Source organism: Pyrgilauda ruficollis, unplaced genomic scaffold, assembly GCF_017590135.1.
Source record: "Pyrgilauda ruficollis isolate IOZ18807 unplaced genomic scaffold, ASM1759013v1 scaffold2, whole genome shotgun sequence".
Lineage (NCBI taxonomy): Eukaryota > Metazoa > Chordata > Aves > Passeriformes > Passeridae > Pyrgilauda > Pyrgilauda ruficollis.
Genome location: NW_024519206.1, coordinates 6,957,347 through 6,979,542, shown reverse-complemented (window position 1 = coordinate 6,979,542; position 22,196 = coordinate 6,957,347). Strand labels below are relative to the sequence as shown.

The 22,196-nt window shown below is 35.9% G+C and overlaps 1 protein-coding gene across 1 annotated transcript in view; it reads left to right on the top strand.

The window, feature by feature from the left end:
• Window positions 1-22,196, top strand: part of DGKB (diacylglycerol kinase beta) — a 335,774-nt gene that overhangs the window by 257,207 nt on the left and 56,371 nt on the right. The window contains exon 22 of the mRNA XM_041466733.1: window positions 3,653-3,848. Coding sequence (XP_041322667.1) covers window positions 3,653-3,848 — 196 coding nt within the window. The remainder of the gene's footprint in view (window positions 1-3,652; window positions 3,849-22,196) is intronic.

The window sequence follows — 22,196 nt, the reverse complement described above, 5'->3', positions numbered from 1 at the left end:
GCTTGGTTTTTCTGACATACATTCTTGACTCATGTTCTATATGTTTTATTCTGTGTGAGTGTGAGATGCAGAACAAAGTCGGATACCATTTTTATATTATCCAGAATAAGATGTATTTTTGTTTTCAAAATCGGATGTAAGAAGTTGAGGAGAGGTTCTAAAGGGAAAGAAACCAAAATGAAACAAACCAACAAACAAAAACTAGGACAAAATTAAGTATTTATTTTCAATAATAGTGTGTCAGTAAACAAGGCTGAAGATTTTACAATTTGGAGAACTTGCAGTTTATTTCCACTTCAGAAAAAAAAGAAAGGTATGTGAAAGATATTTAATGAGAGTTGGTACAGATGTGATGTAAGTAGGGGTGGCATGGACCATACCTGCAATGCTGTAAAAGCATAATGGGAGCAGTGTAAACCTTGTATACCACCTGGTGTTAATGGGTAATAGAAAGGAGTTTAAAACATTCCTGTACACTTGCCTGATATTGCCCTTGGTTTCACAGCAAAGCCTTAATATCAGCTCTTTTCAGGCATAGATATGTATTTTCTCAAAAGAGAGATGATCTGAAAATAATTGATATGATAAATAAGGTATAAACAATAATACCCAAGAAGTAAATTAGGCCAGGAAAGAAGGCAAAAAAAGAGTTAGAAGAGCTAGTGTATCTTTTTTGTCTAGGTAAGCATACTCCACATTTTAAAAGTATGCTTTTGTTTTTAACAGCATCATTACATTATTTGAAATAAAAAGAAAAAAGAAAAGGAGCAGAACATGTGTGTTTTGGTTTTGTAGTATATGAATGTGTTAGAACTATGCAGAGCTACCTGTAGGGCAAACTTTTTGTCTGTGTATGAACAAAAGAAATGCTCCTTTCCTAATTCAGAAAGTTGCTCATCACTGGGGGACTCTCAGGCCTCCTCACATAATTGTCTTAGTGTACTACCTGCTGTGCTCAATATTGAGTGAAAATGGAAGCTAGACCCCGCACCATCCTATTTCACAATTCTTCTTTTATTTAAATAATTCCAGTCAGTTTGGGGGACGCCAGACCTTTATAAATTAACAGCAGGGAAATACCAAAGGTGTCAGATTGCATATTTATCATCTTTCTCGTGTAATACTTAAATATGTATTAAGAAGTGACTGACATAAATTAGGCAGATTTCAGAAGCCACAGGCCGTGGCTTGTAGAGGACCCCCTTCTGCTTGACATTTCATCCTTGTCAAAGATCAAATTATTTTAATTTAGGCTGCAAATTATAAGAAATGAAGACTTCTTTGTGGGAATTCCCTGTGGTAATCTGACTTTTGTTGTTACTGCTGCTTGTCAGTGTGCAAAAGATATAATATGCATGCAAATAAGGTTAAAAAATATGTACTATCTAATTATCCAGCCAGTACATTCCACTTGAAGACAGTGGGAGGCCTGACACACAGTATGTGTTTGATTCATTGAGGCCTGCAGGGTATTTACACAAGATTACTTTTAATTATGAAATTAATATCTGTTTATCTAGAATGTATAGCAGTAAGTGAGCATACACATGAGCAGAATTTTTAGCAAAATAAATCATCCTAGTATTTAATACATATAAAATACTGGGGAAAACCACAAATTTGCTTCCAAAAATGACAGTGAAAAGCTAGGCCTTCATTCTTGTAAGAAAAGTGTTATTAAAAAGTTACACTTTCAATTATAGTAGTTGCCACAACTGCCAATTCACTTTCAGATGTGCCTTTTGACTTTAAATTTTCTCCTGTATGAATATAATCCACAGGTTTAAAATTTGATTCTTGAAGAGCAAATATGAAATGGAAATCTTAGTGTTGAAATTGTTCTCTGGCCAGATTTATGCTCTTCTTAGAAGAATTAAGAAGTGTGTGCATTATAATACAGTTCTTTTTTATGATCTCAGAAAGTTTCAGGATAAACAATTATTCACAGCTATTCTTGCATTGTACTTGGCTTTTCTTCTTCAAAGCTGCGATAAAGTTTTAGGCAGAGAGGAAGAAGTGCCAGTGACCCACAGAGCAGCAAGCTGCAGATGTCAGTGGACTACTACTGAGCCATGCTTAATTATTTTTCCAGTTTTCTCCCTGATTATTGTGTGTTGGAATTGCAAAATAATACCCTTAATAAATTGGAAATGGATGACTGAATCCTCTACAAGCCTGCAGAACATGGCAGGAGTAGGATGAAATGTTTTAAAAATATGCTGCTCTACACTGTGGTCCATATGACTTGCCAGGATATCGCTACACTCTATCTGTGTTGTGAGGAATGAAGCTAATCCATCTCTAGCCTGGGTGCCAGTCCATGAATCCTGGGCAACTCTGGCTGGTTCAGTGAACTAACGAGTAGGACTGGGTGCTTTGCTTTCCACCTTCAGGTTCCACTGCAGCAACATGAAGTTGTGGTTTATTTTCTCCTGTGGAGGTTCTTCAGTATTTTGCTACATTTTATATGAGTTAAAAACTTCCTAATGTCGGTAGGGAGGAGGACTTGGTTTGAGTGAAGGCTAGGTGTATGCTATCAAGCTAGGTTCATCTCATCCATTGTATCTCAGGTGAACTGTATTTGCAAATGTTTGTGTTCAACCACCTGAGAAAATGCTGCAGTTTATTGCTGGGCAGGCTGATATGTTAAGATCCCGGAACCATTCTCCAGAAGTGAAAAATATGGATATAAGATACAACTGGAAGCCAGATTTAGCATATAAATGTACTTGTATAAAATGTCTTCATGTCCAGGTTTGCTATAGGAAGCATGAGAAAAACACACCAGTGACACAAGATGGGTATAATTCCATCACTGAAGGAACTGTCCCATAGACTAAGATTACTTCCATGTGTCCAGTAAGTCTTGGAAAGGTTTTAGCTCACTGATGCCTCTTCTATAGCTCCGCATGCTATGTTTTCCCTTAGCAGTGATGCATATTTCAGAGAACTGGTTGGTGAAGGTTCTGGGGTAAGAATTGCTGCAGCTGCATCCGGAATTGTTGCACGCATTTCTACTGATTTTAGTTATTGCTGGGAGCCACTAGTCAGCCATAGCTCTATGCTGATATGCTTGTTGTGCCTTTGGATTGAAATGAATACCTGTGTGCTGTTCTGTGCTCCTGGGGCTTGCTTAGCCCCTTTTCCATAAGTCTGTATGTTCTCTGCCTGCAGGGGCTTTGTATTCCATCTGTTGTGGAAGGGACTCAGTTGCAAGAGTTACAAGTATCACTGCAAAATCATAAGGCAGAAAATTTAGGTGGAAAAGGCAACAAAAACTCCAGTTATTGGTAAATTTTGGCAGCATAAATGTTTTTCTGCTACTATCTGTAGTGAAGCTAGAAATACATTTCACTTGGGTCAGTGAATAGGTATCAGACAACAAGACAATACCAAATGGTCCCACACTTAGGCAATCAAAAGCTGAATAGCAATCTTATTTTACCTTCTGATTGATGATCTGTTCTTATCTCATACCTCCTTTTCAAATACAAGTATATCTCTTAGGTGTAAACATTGAATAAACTATTAGCAGTGTTAAGAATGATCAATTGCTGAAGAAAAATACCTGAGAAAAAGAACATTAAGATTTTTCTTTCTTTCTTACTGCTTTCTCTCTTTTTTTCTTTTTTTCCCCTTCCTTTCTAATCAGTGTGATGGAATTCAGCTGGACTTAATCAATATCTCTCTGGAAGGAATTGCCATTCTAAACATCCCAAGCATGCATGGTGGATCGAATCTTTGGGGAGAGACAAAGAAAAGACGTAGCCACCGTCGGACAGAAAAGAAGAGGTCAGATAAAAGAACCACCGTTATAGATGCCAAGGAATTGAAGTTTGTGTGCCAAGGTAAGCTTACAGATTGATATAGGCTATCTGGCTCCATAATGTCAACTTGGTTATATAAATGACCTTGTCAAGGAAAAGGACAGACAGTTCTTAGATATTTCCTTTCCTGTGCATTTAGCTTTTCTGGTGGGAAACACTGCCAGAAGGGCACAAAGAAAGATGTACTGCCAATTGCAGTCTCTATACTTGCAAACCTGCCTCAGATATTACCTGTAAAGCAGACTAATCACACCCTGTGGCACTGCTGGCTACTGGGACATTCAGTCTAGAAGTAGTTGGAGATTTTGGAGTTGGAAGGTGCTTTCTGAGCATTTATAATGTTTCTTAGTGTCAGTGTGCATAAAACTTGGGGATAGTTGTGCCCTCATTCTATCGAGCTTTGGCCAGAGGCGAGGGAAATCACTTCAGAGTAAAAAGAGCAAGCTATATACAGATTTTATGCTGCTATGTTGTAATGCTGTATGAATCCTTGAATACATACGCTGTAGGTGGCTTGCACAGGCATGATAATTTTTTTCAGGGTTCATATACTTTCCTGGTGATTAGATGCACTTACTCAATAAATTTTATTATTAAACATAACTCTTGACAAAACTAGTAATAAATAACAATTGCTGTTCTTCTCTGAGAATCTGAATACTATGCATTGTAACACTTGACTGCACATCACAAGCCCGAGTGATTATAAGCCATCATTCTCTTCACATCAAAGGAATGAACAGTTTGGGGTTTGTTTGTTATTCTCTATTTATCCTACAAAAAGGATTATCTTTTGCTTCAGAGTATCTTCTTGCTTCTCCTCATTATTCAGACTTTATAAAGATCATGACTTAACTGTCTTATGCTGTTGGGATCCTTTCCCTAGTTTTGAATATCCTATTTTTACATTTCATCAGCAGTAATTTTTAAGTCACTAGTTATAACATTGTTCATTATTATGTGTTTTAATTTTAATTCAGCCAAATTATCTGGATGACAAAAGTTTAGGAATAAAGTAGTTTTTTATGGCTTAGAGGCTGCAATAAGAACTAGCGTTCAATTTCTGTGAGCTCTAGCAATTTTACTTATGTTCTCAGTATCTCAGTGTGACTTACCAATACACTCTGTCAGCCAAAGCCTCACCAGGCACAAAGCTTCTGCATATGCTACAATTCTGTGTTATGCCCTGATGTTCAAGAGATGGGTGCTGCAGGGTAAAGGGCTCACCAATTTTTTTCCTTTTGTTTTGCTCTTGAACACAGGGAGACAGGACATTTGTCCTCTTGATAGTAGTGAAACAGACATTATGATTTCTTTAATTATTGAAATTTTGTGTGTCTTTGATACATATTTAACAGTGATTTCAATCTACTGACTATAATTGATGTATTAAAAGGGCATTGCAACACTCATTTTCCATTTTCCTGGACAGGATAAAATAAAATTACAATAAAAGTACTGAAGACTGAACAGAATTTCCCATGTTATCTGTCGAAGTGTTCATAACGCAGACATTAAGCACCTTAGTTTAGAAAAACTGTTCTCATTACTTACTTTTTAATCACTTTCTATGCCCTGTGGATGGAATTAGTTTCATCCAAAGGCAATTTTAAAGCAGAGGTTGACTTCTCAATATCTAAAACTAGATCACCTCTCAGATCACTGAGTACATAGATAGTATGGTTGTTTGCATCTTCACAAGCATTCCAGTGCTGAGCAGTATCCTTCTTGGATTTCAGAGTGGCCCGTATTTATTTTGTTCCAGTTTGCAACACTGAGAGGTCTTAAGCATGCAAAGTGGATTCCTTTTAAAGGTGTGGGGTGTGTGGGGATGGGAGCTATATGCTCTACTGCAAGTGCTTGTTTAGCCCATAAAACCAGGTTAAAACAACTCAAAATTCAAAAATGAAGGTAGTGAAAACTGAAAAATGAAGGTGAACATTTCAGAATCAATTGATTAGCTTAATGGGCCCACTCCTAAATTATACTGCAAAGAACAGTCACTTAATTCTACTAGCTAAGATAGATTCTTAGGCTGAATGTACTTCTCCAGCTCAGAATTCAAGATTATTGCTGAATAATGGAATTCAATCAATTTTATGTCTACGCTTCTCAAACAGTTTTGATAAATCTGACTCTACTCACTGGGGAAATAACTGACTCTCACTTGAAAACATTACGATTTTTTCACTAGCTGATTATTTTCTTAGGCACTATGTATTTTTGGCACATTGTACTTTTTAGTTTGAAGAAAACATTTTGCAAGCTATTAATACCTTCTGCAGAGATAGGTATTGCTGTCTTGAGAACCATGATAAATACATACCTGCTTGTTAACTTCTGTTTATTAACTTATTCTGAATAAACATCCTTGTAGTTATTTTTATGTTTAAATAAAGCATCTAATCACTTGACAACTAAGCACTGCACTTCCTAGGAGAGAGCAATCAATCCTCATGTTTTCCTACGGATACATATATATATATATATATGTGTGTGTGTGTGTGTGTGTGTATATGTATATATATCAGATTTTGGTGTTGAATTTTGTTTGGTTTTTACAAATCTAATGTTTTTGTATGGGACTTCTGAATAGCATACACATTTACTTTTAGACTTTTGCAATTGCAGTACAACTGTGGCTTTTTCAGCTGTGCATGAATTTGTATTCTTGTCTCTGCTTTTCTGGTTTTATAACTTGACCATATATAGATGAATTGAAGGTTAGGTGGTGTACTTGCATGGATGATTGGAAGCTGTCTCCTTGCTCTGGGTAGTTTGTTGCCCTGGAGCACGTTGAGCAGTCCCAAGGAGAACTTCTCAAACTGCCCAAGAAACCTCTATGAGGTCCTGCTGCTGTCTTCACACACTCTCGTGTGCAAGCCATGTACATGCAACATGATCATCACTGCAGGAAAAAGGGTCAAATTTCTGCCAAATCTTTTTTCTCTCTTCGGTATATGCACAATGCAGGGAAGGTATGTTTCTCTGAGCCCACTCCCCTCTTTCTTTTCTTTCCTGTTTAGCATGTCCACCTGTTGATGTAAAAAGGCTTGTCTTTTCTTTGCCCTTCCCATTATCCTCCTCTGCACACATAATAGCCAGACCACAATTTGCACTTTAAGTAATCAAATGGATGTCTGCTTAGAACACAATCTGATTATGTGCATGTTGTCTGAAAAACAATGTATTGAAATTGAGTGGTTTAGAATGTGCACTATTTAAAAACATTCCCTGCTTATCTTATTAGGGGTTTGTGCATGTATGCTAAAAAAAACCCCATTCAGCAGTCATAGCATATGTGTGCCTGTGTATTGCATTTCTGTCTAACTAATAACATTTTAATATAAAACATGTATGAAAATGCATTTGTCTGATTAGCTTATAACTAATTGGAAAAAAACAAACATATTTAGCTGTAGCATACTAAGTACTATCATAAAAAAGTACTACGGGTTTCATTTCAGCTCCTGTGCAGAAGTAGAGAGGGTCTTTCATCACATTTTATTAGAGTAAAAATCATGTGAGTTTTATGATTTAATTTCATTTTAATTTCTAATTTATCAGTACAATTTCTATTGTAAAATGTCAGTGCTTTTGGAAAAAAATACAACTACAGGTATATGTGACAGTTTGTGAAAGTAGATGATTTGGTGTTTTGACATTATGAATCTCACACTTGCAATGTTTCCAGTTGTTGTTTTATTTAAAATCTTCTAGTATGTACATATTTATGATATATCTATCCACAGGACATTTACAGATTTTAAATGTTACTGTGAACTACCCATTATTTAGACAGGACTTCTTTTTGGATATTCACAGATATTGACACATGCCAAAAGTCAGTAGTTTGAAAAGATTAACATACTGCATAGAAACAAAACTATGAGTTGAGAAACATAAATGCAAATAAGTGCACTACTTGGTTGCAAATTGCATCTAAAACAAGTCAAATTATGACAACATGTCTTACATGAAAAATATATACCCCTTATGTCAAGTCTTAAACAGTTTTCTTCCTCACAGAAATTCTAAATAAAATTTTAAAACTTCTGTGACAAAAAGGAGGTTTGAGGTTTTTTTGAATGTCTCCAGTAAACTTTTTGCTAAATGAAGTTTCCCTTGGGGTGGAAGTTGTTATGCTTTGATTTCATTGTTGAAGTTCAGTTAGAGCCCTATTCTGAAATGGGATCTCTTTTAAAGACTCTTCAGGTTTAATAGCAGAAATATATATAACTTGTTTTTGCACGAGTGGTTCCACTCACCTCATTGGACTAATGGTTGAGGACAATATATATGATGAAACCTTTAGACTATAAACATTTCAGTGAAATACTTTTTCTGTATTTATTTTGTACATCACCAGGCGCACTGATACTTAACCAAGTCCTTACCAAGTTGATCTGTGCACCTTGTTAAGAGCTACAGGGAGCTGTCACTCCACTGAATATTAGATGAATTCAAGACAATGTGCATTCATATTGCAGCACCTAGGCATAAACCAAGCTTACCAATATGATTCAATAACTCTGTGTGGAAATCTCTTTTAATAACTGCATTATGACTTTCTGAATGGAAATGCAGAAGCTTTGGAAATGGAATAATGTGTATGCAGGCACTTCACTGCAGTTAAAAGCAGTTCAAGACATGCAGAGAGTGTGAAGGCCTTAAAACGCTTCAAAATATCCATAAATATTAAGAGAATAGAAAATGCCTTTCTTATTAGGTGTCAAATTCCACTCTACAGGGAGAGAGAAGCTTCCCTATAGATAGGGGATTCCTGACATGTTCCCTAAACAGCTTATAACTTCGTGAGCTAGCTGTCTAATTTAATTTATGGAGGTCTTTCATAACCTGTACTCTGGCTGGGTGACCTTTCCTTGTTGAAAAGTAGAAACTGTGTACTATATACACAGTCTGTGTAATATATACACTAGATATGCGCAGGGTATATTCATTATTGGCAGACTTTGGGCTATTTTTGATGTGATAAGGCATGTATAATGAAGTCACTATAATAATATTTTTATTAAATGTTATTGATGATGTCATGGCTACATAAGGTAATAGCCTTTATTTAGTATCTTGTTTAGACAGTGTTTTGCAACATAGACATTAACACCTTACCACAGAAAAAAAAAGCTGATTAGAGCTATTTCATAGCTAGTCTGTGTTAAGATATTAAACTTTAAACATTAGTCTAAGCATTAGAAAAAAATTATAAATTTATTCAAACAGTATTTCTTTTTCTAGTCCATGCATGTTCCACATCTATTCTGAAACGTAACTAAAGGGAACATATTTCTGTGTCGAAATTTTATTACTATTTTGGGGTGTATGTTGTTTACAGTAAATGAAATAATTGTGCGGGCTGTTAAAGTTAATGTGGCATTAACTTCAGTGTGTAAAAAATCAACCCTATAGCCAGTAGATAGAGTCACCTCAGGAAAAGGTTGTTTATCCTGCATTCAAGTAAGGTAGGCAGAATAAAATGCTCACTGGAGGTGACTCTCTTTCCAGTTAAGCAGGAACCTAAGGAATAGGTTGGGTTGGACACCTTCCTTCCTGCAAGCTGGATGGTGAGATGAATTTCTGTATGGTCTGCTTGTGGTGACAGTTCATCAAATACTTGAACTGTGATGTGTTTCCACTAAGAAGTAGCATCTTATCTCTGGAGGCAGTGTTTTGCAGAGGAGGTGGGGGGGAAGGAGGGAGGGAAAGGGAGAAGGGAAAAAATGTAAAAACCAAAGGATGTAGGGCACAAACATCACTGTTTTCCCGTAGTAACTAATTTCTTTGTGGTAGAGCTGTAATTTTCCTAACTCAAAACTTGGATTTTGGCTGACTGAGAGAAATGTTGGTATTCAAATGTTTTTGTTTCATATTAGCTAATGAAGATTGTGTGGCCTTGGCTTCTTATTTTTGCTGCATGCTCATATTTACTGGAATGACATATTCAGATATCAAAAAGGGCTAAATGGCATTTTGTCCTAACTGTTCAGTTAAATTGTGCATAGCACCATTAGTTTGTAAGATCTCTGTTCAAACATTTACCAAACTGTTAAGGATAGTGCAGTTTTCCTAATATGAAAATGTGGGCTGGAATGTCATGATTTTATTACACTATTGAAAATGCCTTTTCCTGTTTTCTCTTCCACCCCCACTAACCCTATGTCCCAACCCCCAGCAGTAAAGTTTTGGGGGGCCATTGTCTTTCTCTCTCTTTGCTTTAGAAGAGGCTGTGTTCAGTCCATGCTTTACTCATACAAGTAGTTCCATCAGTGTGCAGGATGGAGCCCATAATTCATAACACAGGTTTAATCTTTCAGAAATATACATACAATGCCTTTTGGCTGTGAAACACTGAGGTTATTGTTATTAGAAATTAATAGGACCTTAAAAAATGGCTTGATAGTCTGTTTTGGTTTTATATTTATCAAGCATGTATATATGTTTCTGTGCAATATAGATCATAGTAGAAAAACAATTTCCTTTTATTTACAAGGCAGTTGAGATTGTCATTGTATTATACTTTTTGGTGCACAGAATGTTCATTTTCTTTCAAACGTTATTCATTGAAAGAGGGTAATTATGGTGTATTTCACAGTCTGCCAGAAGGAAAATGTATCTTTGAAAAGTTTCATTTCCCTTAAGTTGCTCATTTTCTATAGGAAGACAGAGCTATTAAGTAACATACCCATGACAAAGATTGATTAAAATGGCATAAAGGACTATCTTATCTCTAAGTACAGGGCTTTACATGTATAACTCCTGTGACATTAAATGCAGTAGGTGAAATTAGCTATTGTATAAAAAAAAATCACAGTAAATTGGTTCCTACAGAGAAAAAGGTGAGGGTGGGAGGGATGGCATGTTAAGTAGCAACAAGAAGTAGGAAGTTACTTATTGTTTCAGGATACACCTGTAATGTGGCAAAAAATAATCACACCAAGTTCTCTGGTATCAGCATTACTAGATTATTCTGCTGGGGCTCACTTTGGCTGCTCGGGTGGAAACATCACCTTGCTGATGTGCATTCTCATATTGGGCCAGCTACTTAGAGCAGCTCAGGCTCCTCTGCAGCACTCAAGGTGAATTTAGCCTGGGTCTGGCCGACCTGGAACAAGGGACGTGCCCTAATGTGGCACAGAGCTCAGCACAGGTGTCTGCAGAAGGCTCAGATGACCTGTTCCACAGTATTCCCAGTGCTTAACTTGGCTTTGCTGGGAGCCCTTCCTAAGTCTTGCACATCATTAACCTGGGTAAATGAACACTTACCTGTATGACAGCCATTAGTTAAGACATAAATGATAAGGGATATGAATGCAATATCCAGATATTTTGTTGGAGGTTTTTTCCCTTATCTGCTGCAGACTTAGTAAGGCATACCATTTTTGTTTTAGCAAACCTGATCAGCTTTTTATAGTTGTTTTTTCCATTTCTGATACTGAAGGAAATAGTTATCCTGCTATTTATCTCTGGAAAGACTTGGCTGTCATTTGAAAATATACCTTGCAGGATGTGAAGCTCTGTAACTATGTCATTTGTACATGACAGGAGAAGTATAAGTTTGCTTTTCCTGAACTCTTTCTCGGAGTCTTTCCTCCATGTTGATCTTGCTCTGACTGTACTTTTGCTACCGCGTTTCAACCAGCCTCTCCAGCTTAGTGGCATAACAGCAGATATAGCAGATGAGCAGTGTTATTTAAAAGTAGCATGTCATGCCTCAAATACAGATATATGTATAAGAGCATTAGCACAAAGCATAACTCCTTTTGCTCCTTTTGAGTGTAATTCCACTGAAATGACTGGATTTATGTGAATGAAAATAAAGTACCATAGCTAAGGGCAGAATTTCACTTTTGTTTGTTGTTTTTTTTTTTTTGTTTTTTTTTTTTTTTTTTTTTTTTTTTTTATAGTAGAATGAGGCTGGAAATAATTAGCAAGTCTCAGATTAAAGCTACAGCTACTAATATGACTGCATGTGTAGGTATTTTTTAAAAAGATGATAGGTTTAAATGACCCTTTGAGGTTTGTAATAGTGTAAATATGTGCCTTTTTCTCAAATTCACCAATAATTCCATAGAAACAAGTGAATGAGTCTTAAAATCCTAATTGACTACGTCTTCTACATTGTATATTGATTTGTGTATACATACTCTTTTTTTTAATTCTCATTCCTATTGGGGCTTAATTTTTATTTTCTCGTGCTGTATACTGGCATGAATAACAATTATTGCAGAAGTGAAATGGAACCCCAGAAAGTAGCACCATCTTAGTTACAAAATAACCGTGTTCTATTATGATACTATGATACAGAGTTTTTCTTTAATTAACAAAGTGAAAACATCTCTTACTATCTCAGCATATGAATTTCATATCTGTTTTAAAATTTATGTGTTTCTCTGTTTCTCTAGTTTTTCAGGTATAAATCATCTGTAAATGTTAGTTTTCTACTGAAAGCTTCCAAAAAGTCAGCAATTAACCAACTACAACAGGTGTTTCCTTTCTTGGGGGAAGGAATGCATATGATTATTGTGATTTAGATTCCTGTGTGAGTTAAGGAATTGGCCTGTTATTATAAAACATTGCAAGCACATGGAAAATGTTTAAAATTAAGTAGAAAGGTTCCATGAATTTAAGACTGACACAGGCTTAACCCCTTCAGGTTCTCTTTACATGTGATTGATCCTTGCATAGTTGCATTTATGCCTTAGTTTAACAGTAAGAAATTTTTTTCTTTTGATGCCAAATCTTTTGATGCCAAAGATATGTTTTTATATTGTGACCTTGGTATGAAAAGCTTCAATAACCATTTTGCAGTATTCAATTTGTGTAATGGCAGACAAGCATTCCCTAGGAATACTGATAGCATATTACTCAGATTGTTTGCTCATTTAACCCTGCCCCAGGTGCCGGAATCTTTAGATTAAAGATACAGAAATAAAAATAGGATAGCCTAGCAGATCATTTTTGGCTGCTGTAACACATAATCATATCCTCTGATCCATTCTAGTTTTCTATTACTTGCTAATAGAAAATTTCAAGTTCCTTGAGTGTCTGGAAAAGGTGTCAGATTGACAGCAATTTAATTTTGAGTAACAACAGGAGAGACAGCTTCAGTTAATGCACACATTAGTATTACTGATAAAAATATATGTAAAATATTCTAAAAATGTTGATGATATTAAGAACCTGGTAAGACCTCAGGTTCTGTGTATATACCTTTGCATTGCTTACTAGAGGTAGAAGTAGAATTTACAAGAGGAAATTAGTGTTTAGAGTGTAATAAGGCAGAAATGGGAGATTCCGTTTGTTGCATTAAAAAGACTGAATCTTTTCTCTTAGTGGTGGGGTTTTCTCCTTCACTCTGCAAAGGCTTGTATTAACCAAAGCAGTCAAATACAAGTAGCTATAAATATATATTGGAGTCATGCAAGTATTTTACTAGTGCAAGGAGGTGGGGCTTTGGGTGGGATTTTCAATACTTGCTGTTAAAATCAATTTAAAGATTTCTTCTTTCTCCTTTTTTTCCACTTGTTTTCTTGTAACTGTATTCATCTACCAAATATGTTATTAGCAGAATGCTGTATAGGAAAAGCACCAACAAAAAGAGCTGTTTGATAGTGGCATTGTTTCAGTCACATAGTGTAAAGACCAAGTGTGAATCTGGTGATTCTGTGCACTTGTGCTGATGATAGTAAAGTTGGAGGAGAGGAGGTGTGGTCAAACGATGTCATCTCTGTGACCTGCGCAATTTTTTACCTGCTGCCTTTAAATCATAACCTCCCTCCTGACACTGTTGAGCATTGCCAGTGAACCACCAGGTTGTTTATGAGAGCACATTGTAAAATAGTTTGTGTTGGAAAGAATGAGCTGCCCAACAAATTAATGGCATTGTGAGGTGCTGCCTGCTGGGGTGAAAATAAATTGTAAGAAAATATGGGGAGACAGGTAATGGGCCCTAGCCATGCTGCACAACACTTCTCAAACTGCTGCTGAGTGTGTGCCAATAGATATGGCAATAACTGTCAACAAGATTTACACTACTTTCACATTTACACAGTGAGAGTAGAAAGGTTGAAAGAGTTCTATAATTTTATTTAAAGTTTAGCGCCAACTATTTCTGGACCTACTATTTCCAGGCGACAGGGTTACAAACACACTGCTTATCTTTCATATGTGTCAGTGGGAGGGTTTTTATTACCATCAAAAGTCCTTGAAATCTGACATCAGAAAATAGCAGTGAAGCAGAGGTATATACTTAATTGCAAATTCCAAGTAGGTACAAATTTCACCACTTACTGTATATGTTGTGATTTCTGATAGCACTAAATTGTGCTACCTATCTATAGCCCCAGTGGGTGGCTCCTGCAGGTGATACATTTTCTGGCTGTGCTTCTTTCCCTGATATTGAGAAGGCACAGCTTAAAGTCCCCGTGTTGGCGTTGCTTTCCCCTTGGCATTGCATTCCAAGCTGTAGAAATCTGCATGAGGCTAATTGAACAATTTTAAAGATCCACTGTGCAGGGCTCAGGCATTGTCCCATCGTCCTCCTTCAGCATTCAGACACATCTTTACGCTTAGAATAACTTTCAGTAGTCGTTAGCACTGCAGAAATAGTAAAATTACAGGCTTGAGCTGAATTTTCTTACTCTGGTTTGCACATCCTCAGTGGAACTTGTAAATACTTTCTATGTGTGTTACTATATAATGAAAACTCTGGATACTAGTTAAATAACTTCATTTTACCAGAAAGGCTGGCTTATGGTTTTCAGGGGATTCAGCTGCCAACCAGTAAGAAACCTTTATTCAAAATATGGACTAGAGCAGTGATGCATTTGCAAGAGATTACAGATGATACTTGTGTATCTTTTTTGTTTTTCTTTCTTGTGTGTCTGTTATAGTCAGGAAAAAAGTGATATCCTTACAAAAACCCCAGTAAATTCAGAATCCAGTAAATAATCTGACGCTGACCAAACCATTCCTTGTATTACTTTATATCAACTGTATGAACAAATTGGCAGTTAGTGATTATTATTTATTTTTTCTGTGGTAACACCCAAAGGTCTTGGACACTAGGTGCTTTATAAACACAGATCAAATGGACATTTCCTGCTTGAAGAATCAGAGGCCCAAAGATAATTTAGGTTGGAAGAGACCTCCAAAGGTCATCTAGACCAACCCTCTCTGCTCAAAGCAGGTCTAATTGGATCAGGTTGCTCAGGGGCTTGTCTAGACCTTGCACTCTAAAAAAATCTAAGAATTTATGATCTAAAGTTCATTTGCTAAAATCTAAGGGCTTGGTTGCTGAATGCAAGGTTAAGAAGTGCAATTTTATACTGTATGTATGTGGCAGTCAGTATGTAATTAGTTTTATTTTCATCTGTCTTATTCACTCAGTCATAGGCTTAGCTGACCCTGTAGTCCTATCCTAGAGGCTCCTAGTTCAGTTTTAGAAATAAGAGTTCTCTACTGGGGACTTACTTTTTGGAAAGGGCCTCAGAATAGCCACCCATGGGCAAAATCAGCACTGTCAAGTGAAAACACAGAGGAACTTTCACCCCTACTGGAAAAGAGTACAGTGGAATTGATCCTCTCATTACTTTTTCTGATTAACGTTCCCTGCCTGTTCCTCTGAAGTTTGTAAATGATCCTTTTTGGCTGCTTCAGGTGGAGTCCCAGTATGTTCATCTCTTCTTTACAGACCTGCTTAACCCCTTGATGGTCAACAAGGAGGCAAATGTTAAATTGTAAATTCGTGTTGACAATAAAATAAAGGCAATAGTACTTAGCTCCTAGTATCTGCTAGAAAGCACCCCCCCCCCATTTACCTGGACTTTAGATATAGCTGGGGATGTAATTTTCCTTCTAAAGTATTTAGTTTCTCCTTACTGACCTCCTACTTCATGTTTCATTTGATTTCAACTCTATTTTCTTTATTTTCTTATGAAAAATTAGTGAAAACTTAGGACCTCTGGATCCCAAATGGCTCACAGACCTATAGAAATAATGGCAAAAAGCTTTCTAGAGTGCAAGTGGCCTTGGATTTATGTGACCTTCTACAGATAGTAAAACATTTCTCATAGGTGGCCATTTTCTCTAGGCTGTGTGGAAAAAAATTATTCATGACTCGAGTTTTTATATTTATTCTGTTAAAAATATTCTTTGCCAGCTTGGGGATGTTTAGAACCATTACCTAAGAACAGATAAAATGGATTATTAAGTCTTCAGAGCTTGAAAAAGTTATGCTAGTAAGAAACAATCAGCAATTTTTGTTGTAACATCGGAAATAATATTAAGATGTAGACACCTTGAGAATTACTGAGCAAGACGTAATCAGAAGACATTTAAAACATCAGAAAATAATTGCTGTATAATTAATTGGGGTGATGGAGTTGATTAATCTAGCTCTGTCTGAAACAATTTATTAAACTGTCATTTTCTACACATAAAATCTTTATGGTTAGTCTCATATATACTGACAATGCTTTTCAGCTATAAAATTGCCAAAATATACAGGGATAGTTATTTAGATGTCCATTCATGAGGAGATACATGTTTACTTTTTAATATTTTCAGCTTATGGAGCCTTTCCTATAGTGAGACACAAAGATATACTTCAAATATCACTGTGATGATGTCACTCTGTTTATTTATAGATATGTCCAGGTTTGTAAAACTGTGTCTGATGAGCACCAAGTTCTAACTGGGTGTAAATGCTAACAAAGTAAGACAGCATATTCTTCAATTACTTTGCAATAACCTGTATTTTAAAGTAAGTGTCAGACCAGTATTAACATAAAAAGCAAAGAAAAATTTCTGCATTACAGACATCTGTTGGAGGGAAGAAGTCATGATATGTGCCTGCAATAGATATGTTTTTCAATTTTCCAATGTATTAATTTCCTGCTTATATTGTACCAAAAGAATTGCTTGAATATAAAGAATGAAGAGGTCACTTTGTTCAGACCTCTATGAAATAATTTGTCCTTCTTGAAAGAAATAACACTGAACATAAATTGTAATATTGCTTGTTGTGATAAAAATTTTAAAACATATGTATTTAGAGTATTCAAAATTAAGATAATCTGCTAATTTTTGTGTTGAGTGGTGGTGCCTACTAAAGCATTTCATTCTGTTGCAATGGGATTGTCTCAGAGTTATGACTTTGGTATATATGAAAAAGTCAATTTAATAAAAACAAACAAGCAAAAAAGATTGTGGTACAGCATATGAAAATGCCAGATTTTTTATCCCAGCTAGATAAATTGTTGTATTTTTTCATTTTATTTGCCTCATACTTAAAATTATCCCTGTGGAAAAGAGAGAATGCAGATGGATGACTGACAAGGCTTTCTCACCTAGACATCTCTCTTTGGCCATGCTGTATCTCCTTGGGAAAGGAGTCTAAAGCAGCTTCTATTGACCCTCTGTTTTGAGCTGCTGAGGCTGGCTGCCAAGATCTGTGTGATGAACAGAATGTCTCTTTTCAGACATTTTCCTGCTACCTCAGACGTCTCTTGTCTGAGTATGAACATTTGACATCATCTACCTAACTGCATTGGTACAGTTACAATTTTTTTATCACTTTTTGACTACTTCATGAGTTCATGAAGTATTGTCTGCTTTGCTAAATTATTTTAACATGTTGTTTCCTGTATTCTACATTGAATTATGAAGTAGCCATATACCAGAAAATCCATGGTAATATGTTGTCAGTACCAGAAAAGACACGGATGACAAAGGCTTTGACCATATTTATCTAGGTATGGTTTCATTTCATTTTGTATGGTAGAGGTTTTGTGGGTGAGATGGCAATTTGCTGTTTGAATGATTAAAGGTAATATAAAAATTCACTTTCACATTACTTTGATTCAGCCAGAGTCAAAGGATATCACCAGTATAAAATTATTACTGTATTTATGATTTTTTTTTGTCTTTTTGTAGATCACATTTCTGAGTATGACTCTTTTTATTAGTGAACAGATTGAAGAAGAGCTATTTTATTAAACTAATGAGGAAACTAGTATGCTTAATGGTATATTATCTCTTTAAAACTTGCTCCAAAACTGTGTTAAGACTACCTCTACCAATTTGGTAATGTCTGTTTATTGCTTTAGTATTCAGAAGTTATTTCTTTACAGGCTAATTAGAAGATTTTATAAAATCTATTTTGAATATCTTGAAAAATGTGTCGAATAGTATGTCTTATCAAAATCCAAAAAAAAAAAACCCAAATTGTCAGACATTTCTTGAGGGTAATATCAAGGTTTGGGGTGGCTTTGTGAGACAGGTAGTTAAAGAAAATTTCTCTTGGCAGTTGGATCATGGGAAAAGATGTGTTCTGCTGGGGATATGAAAGGACTGTGTTAAAACAAAAGCTAATAGGAGAGAAGATGGCCTTTTAGCTTTAAAAGTGGAGGAACTACTTGCAAGAACATGAAAGAGAGAGTGACATTGTGACCAGTGAATTCAAAAATCACTAGATTCCTTTCATTGTACATGCATTAAATATCTTTTGGTCTAGGCCACATGTTTGATTTTCTTTTTTTTTTTTTTTAAGGGATTTGGGGCTCTTGTTAACATATGTTCCATCATTATAGGAATCTGACAGATCTATGAAGTTTATGACAAGTCTTGCCAATCTGAGCAGCTAGATAATTGACAAAATGTTGCTAGATAATTGAAAAAGAAAAATCCATTTAACTAACATATATTACTTGTACAGCATGGTAGATGACACTGTTACATTTCTAGCAACAAAAAATGGCAGAGGATGTGAAGTGGCATACCTGAGTTATTTTGGCAGGGAAGTCAGATCAGTGTGTCTTTCTTCCCCTTAGTAGAAAATGGTTCATACTGTATGTTGAGACCCCAGAAAGGCATTACATACAGCCTAGACATTGTTCTTGTGATGATTTTCCATGATGATAGTGCTGCAGTAGGATTTATGCTGTCAAGTATGTGTGTTTACAGTGGCTCTGTTTTCAATGTAATCTTGAAGGCTGCCCTAATCTGAAAAGTTAATTAACCCAGTAAACAAAGTAAATCTCTTAATTCAGCGTTATGAAGCATATGGGTGTTTGTTGTGCATCAGCTGAACGTTTCCCAAGTATTTAGTAAACACCTGTGCAATCACAGGATACTTACTAATGACTATAGTGGCCTATCCTTATGTGTCTAACAACTTTTGTATGTAAACCTTGGTTCCCAGCAGTCTTTATTAATGCAGTCTTCTTAGTAATGTAGACGTTGTGGACTAAACCAACTGCATCTAGAGATCACCCAACTTCTTATGGCAGTGGTTACTTTTTCTCTTCTTTGACTTCCCTGTCCTCCCACAGCAGCTGTTCTTACAGTGATTATCATCCAGTTCAGCGTGCTGCTGTAAAACAAGCTTGCTTTTTAAAAACAAACCTATTAATTTAGTATATAGTCTCATTTTAAATGAATAAATTTCAAGTTTGGAGAGAAAGTTAAGAAAAAGAAGTTAAAGCAATTATTTACTTTAATATTATATTTGTGTATCCCCGTTTCACCCACCCATAAGACAATACTTTCTAATTGGCACAAATTCAGCACGCTCAGAATTGGTACATGAATAGAGAACTGCATAGCTAATAGTTTCATTTAGAGGACCACACACAGTTGCTGCACATGTGAGGAAAAAAAGCTGACAGATGTCCACATCCCCTGGCTCTAAGAATAATAATAACCCTTCAACCTAACAGGCTGTGAGCAGGCAAGGCTCCCAGAGCACTGTCACCTTTTCCCCTCACTGAGAACCATGTACATTCCTGCAACTTCTTACGTGATTTTTCCTAATACAGAGATAGAAGTTATGTATCTGAATGGCATATAATAAATCCCCTTATGAGAGGAGATTAATTTGTGGTTCTTTGTTATAAAAAATAGCACTGCTTTCCCCTACAATAATAAAACTTTGCAAGCCACCTCAGTCTTCTGCAAGGAAGAATAAAAAAAAATGAGAATTCTTTCACACCATAAGGAAGAATGATGTGATGGTTCAGTAGTATCTGGAATTTAGTAAAGTACTTGCTGTCCCACTTCCCTGCTTCCAGAAAATCTATTTATTTAGACTTTATTTTATTTTGCCCCACATGTAGTCTACATGAAGTTTTCAAGGTCTTTTGAAAAGCTTGGGTTTTGATAAGGAGAGTCTACTTTTTGGCTCTTTCAGTCACAGAAAATTATGTGATGTAAACTTGAAGATTAAAAAAAACAGAAAAAGAATTATATTTCTTTGGAGAAAAAACAATCTCATGGATATGGGATATTACACATAGGTTCCAGCTGCTTGAGACTAGTGGCACTATCAATTTTTGCCACCCATTACAAGGAAGAATAGCAAAAGCAGAGTTTAGGGATTTGTAAGAGAGACAATACATTATTTACTTCTAAAATTTCATAAACTCAAGTTAGAAATACCATTGTCATTTGAAAGTTAGGAACGTCTAAAAACCGTGTGCTTTCACCTGAGGTGTTCCTTCAATTTTTCCCTGACATACTGAGTAGGTTTTGAAATATGCGTCACTGCTTGAGATACTCAGGAAGAAATGTTTGTATAGGAAGAGTCATGGTCTTTTAATTACAGACTGTTTACACTAATATCACAGCCATCAGCAACTGCATCCATGCAGTGTCAGCAGTAATTAGCACTGAATATATAGGCCTCTACTCAGGAAGAATTGCTGAATGTATGATTTAACAGCACTGGAAGTGCTCCTACATTATCCCACACAATAGCATTTTTAGTATAAACTACAAATGTCTAAAAAGGATTTGCTGTTTAAGTATAGATCCCAGCTTACTCTGCACTAACCTCCCCAAGATAAGACCAGAGTAAATGGAAGACATTAGGTGAAAAAACATGAACAGTATAATGCAGGAGCAAATCTCATTTGACATGAAAATTTTGGTCCCAGTCCCATTGCCTTTCATGCAGTTATTACTGTAGCTATGCTTGTTAAGAAGACAGTCCAGTGTTAAGGCACTGATAAAAGAGTGCTTCAGTGGACTCACTTCTGACTTGCAGTGCAGCCTCAGTTAATGTAATGGAGGCTTAAATCCTCTAGGTTTCAGACTATTGCAAATTGAGTATCATAAGTTGCTTGGACTAATTTACACAGATTTATGGAAGCCTATTCTTCAAAAGTGTATTTTTCCCCTTCAGTGCTAAACACATCTCTGGAACTTTTGTTTACTAGGTCACTGGTATTCAAATCTGAGTTTCTTCTTAAACCAAATTCCTTCTTCTTAATAGCATGCAGAACATAGTCCCAGAGCCACAGGGAGGGTAAATTCATTTTTATTTTATTTTTAAATAATGGAGCCTTTATGCATTCTGAAATGAAAGTCCGCCTTCAAATGGAGGTTTCTCCTCTTCCCTCAGTCACAGGGTTTTGGGTGCAGAAAGCTCACTGAAAGATGGGTGAAAATTGTAAATAATTTAGAAAGAATACCATACATTCTAGAATCTCCTGCTCCTTGCTGAATTTGTTTTGGCATGCAGAGACACTAATGCACCTGTGGAGAGAATGTTCTCTGTAATGGATGACATCTGGTTTGAAGACAAAAGTGGAATGTCAGTAGACATTGTTAAGGGAATGACAGTGGTAAGAGCCAATCCTGCTGGTAACTGCAAAGAGGTCTCTGAACAACTGTTTGAAAACGCACACAGCTTCCTCAGAAAACTCAGCATAAAATATCTGCAAACTGCTTACAGAAAATGCTTTAAAAAAAACCCAACCTGCTTTTTTTTTTTTTTTTTGTTAGAAAGATCTTCCCAAAGTTTCTAAGATGTTTTAGAAGCAGTCTTAAAACAGACTTTTCTTTCCCATAGTGTGTAGAACAACAGTACAGCTGTTTATATGGGCAAAATTCTGCTGTATGTATTATATCTTCTTTAGACAAGCATAAGAATAAACTTCCTTGAGATTTGTAATATGTTTTGAAATTATCTTCTGTTCTGAATTTAATTTAGCCATAATAACTTTAAAGAATTGTTCAGCCATTTGTAGTCTTCTTAATTTCTTGGATTACTGACTACTTTATGATTAAAAACCTGCACAGTCCACTTAAAATTAGTTTGTTGATGAACTTTGATTGAAGTTCAAGATCAAGATACATTTGAGAGTTTGACCCAAAATTAGGATGCAATTTCAGGTTAATGCTTAACTCTTACAAAATTTTTTCAGTTTCTTAACTGTGAGTTTCTCAGAAGTTATTCCCTCTTTGCACAGAAATAGATCCTAATGTTTTAAGATGGAGTATTCACTGTATATTTTTACTTAAATGTGTATGAATCAAAATATTAAATAAATGACTGAGGAAATAAAAAGT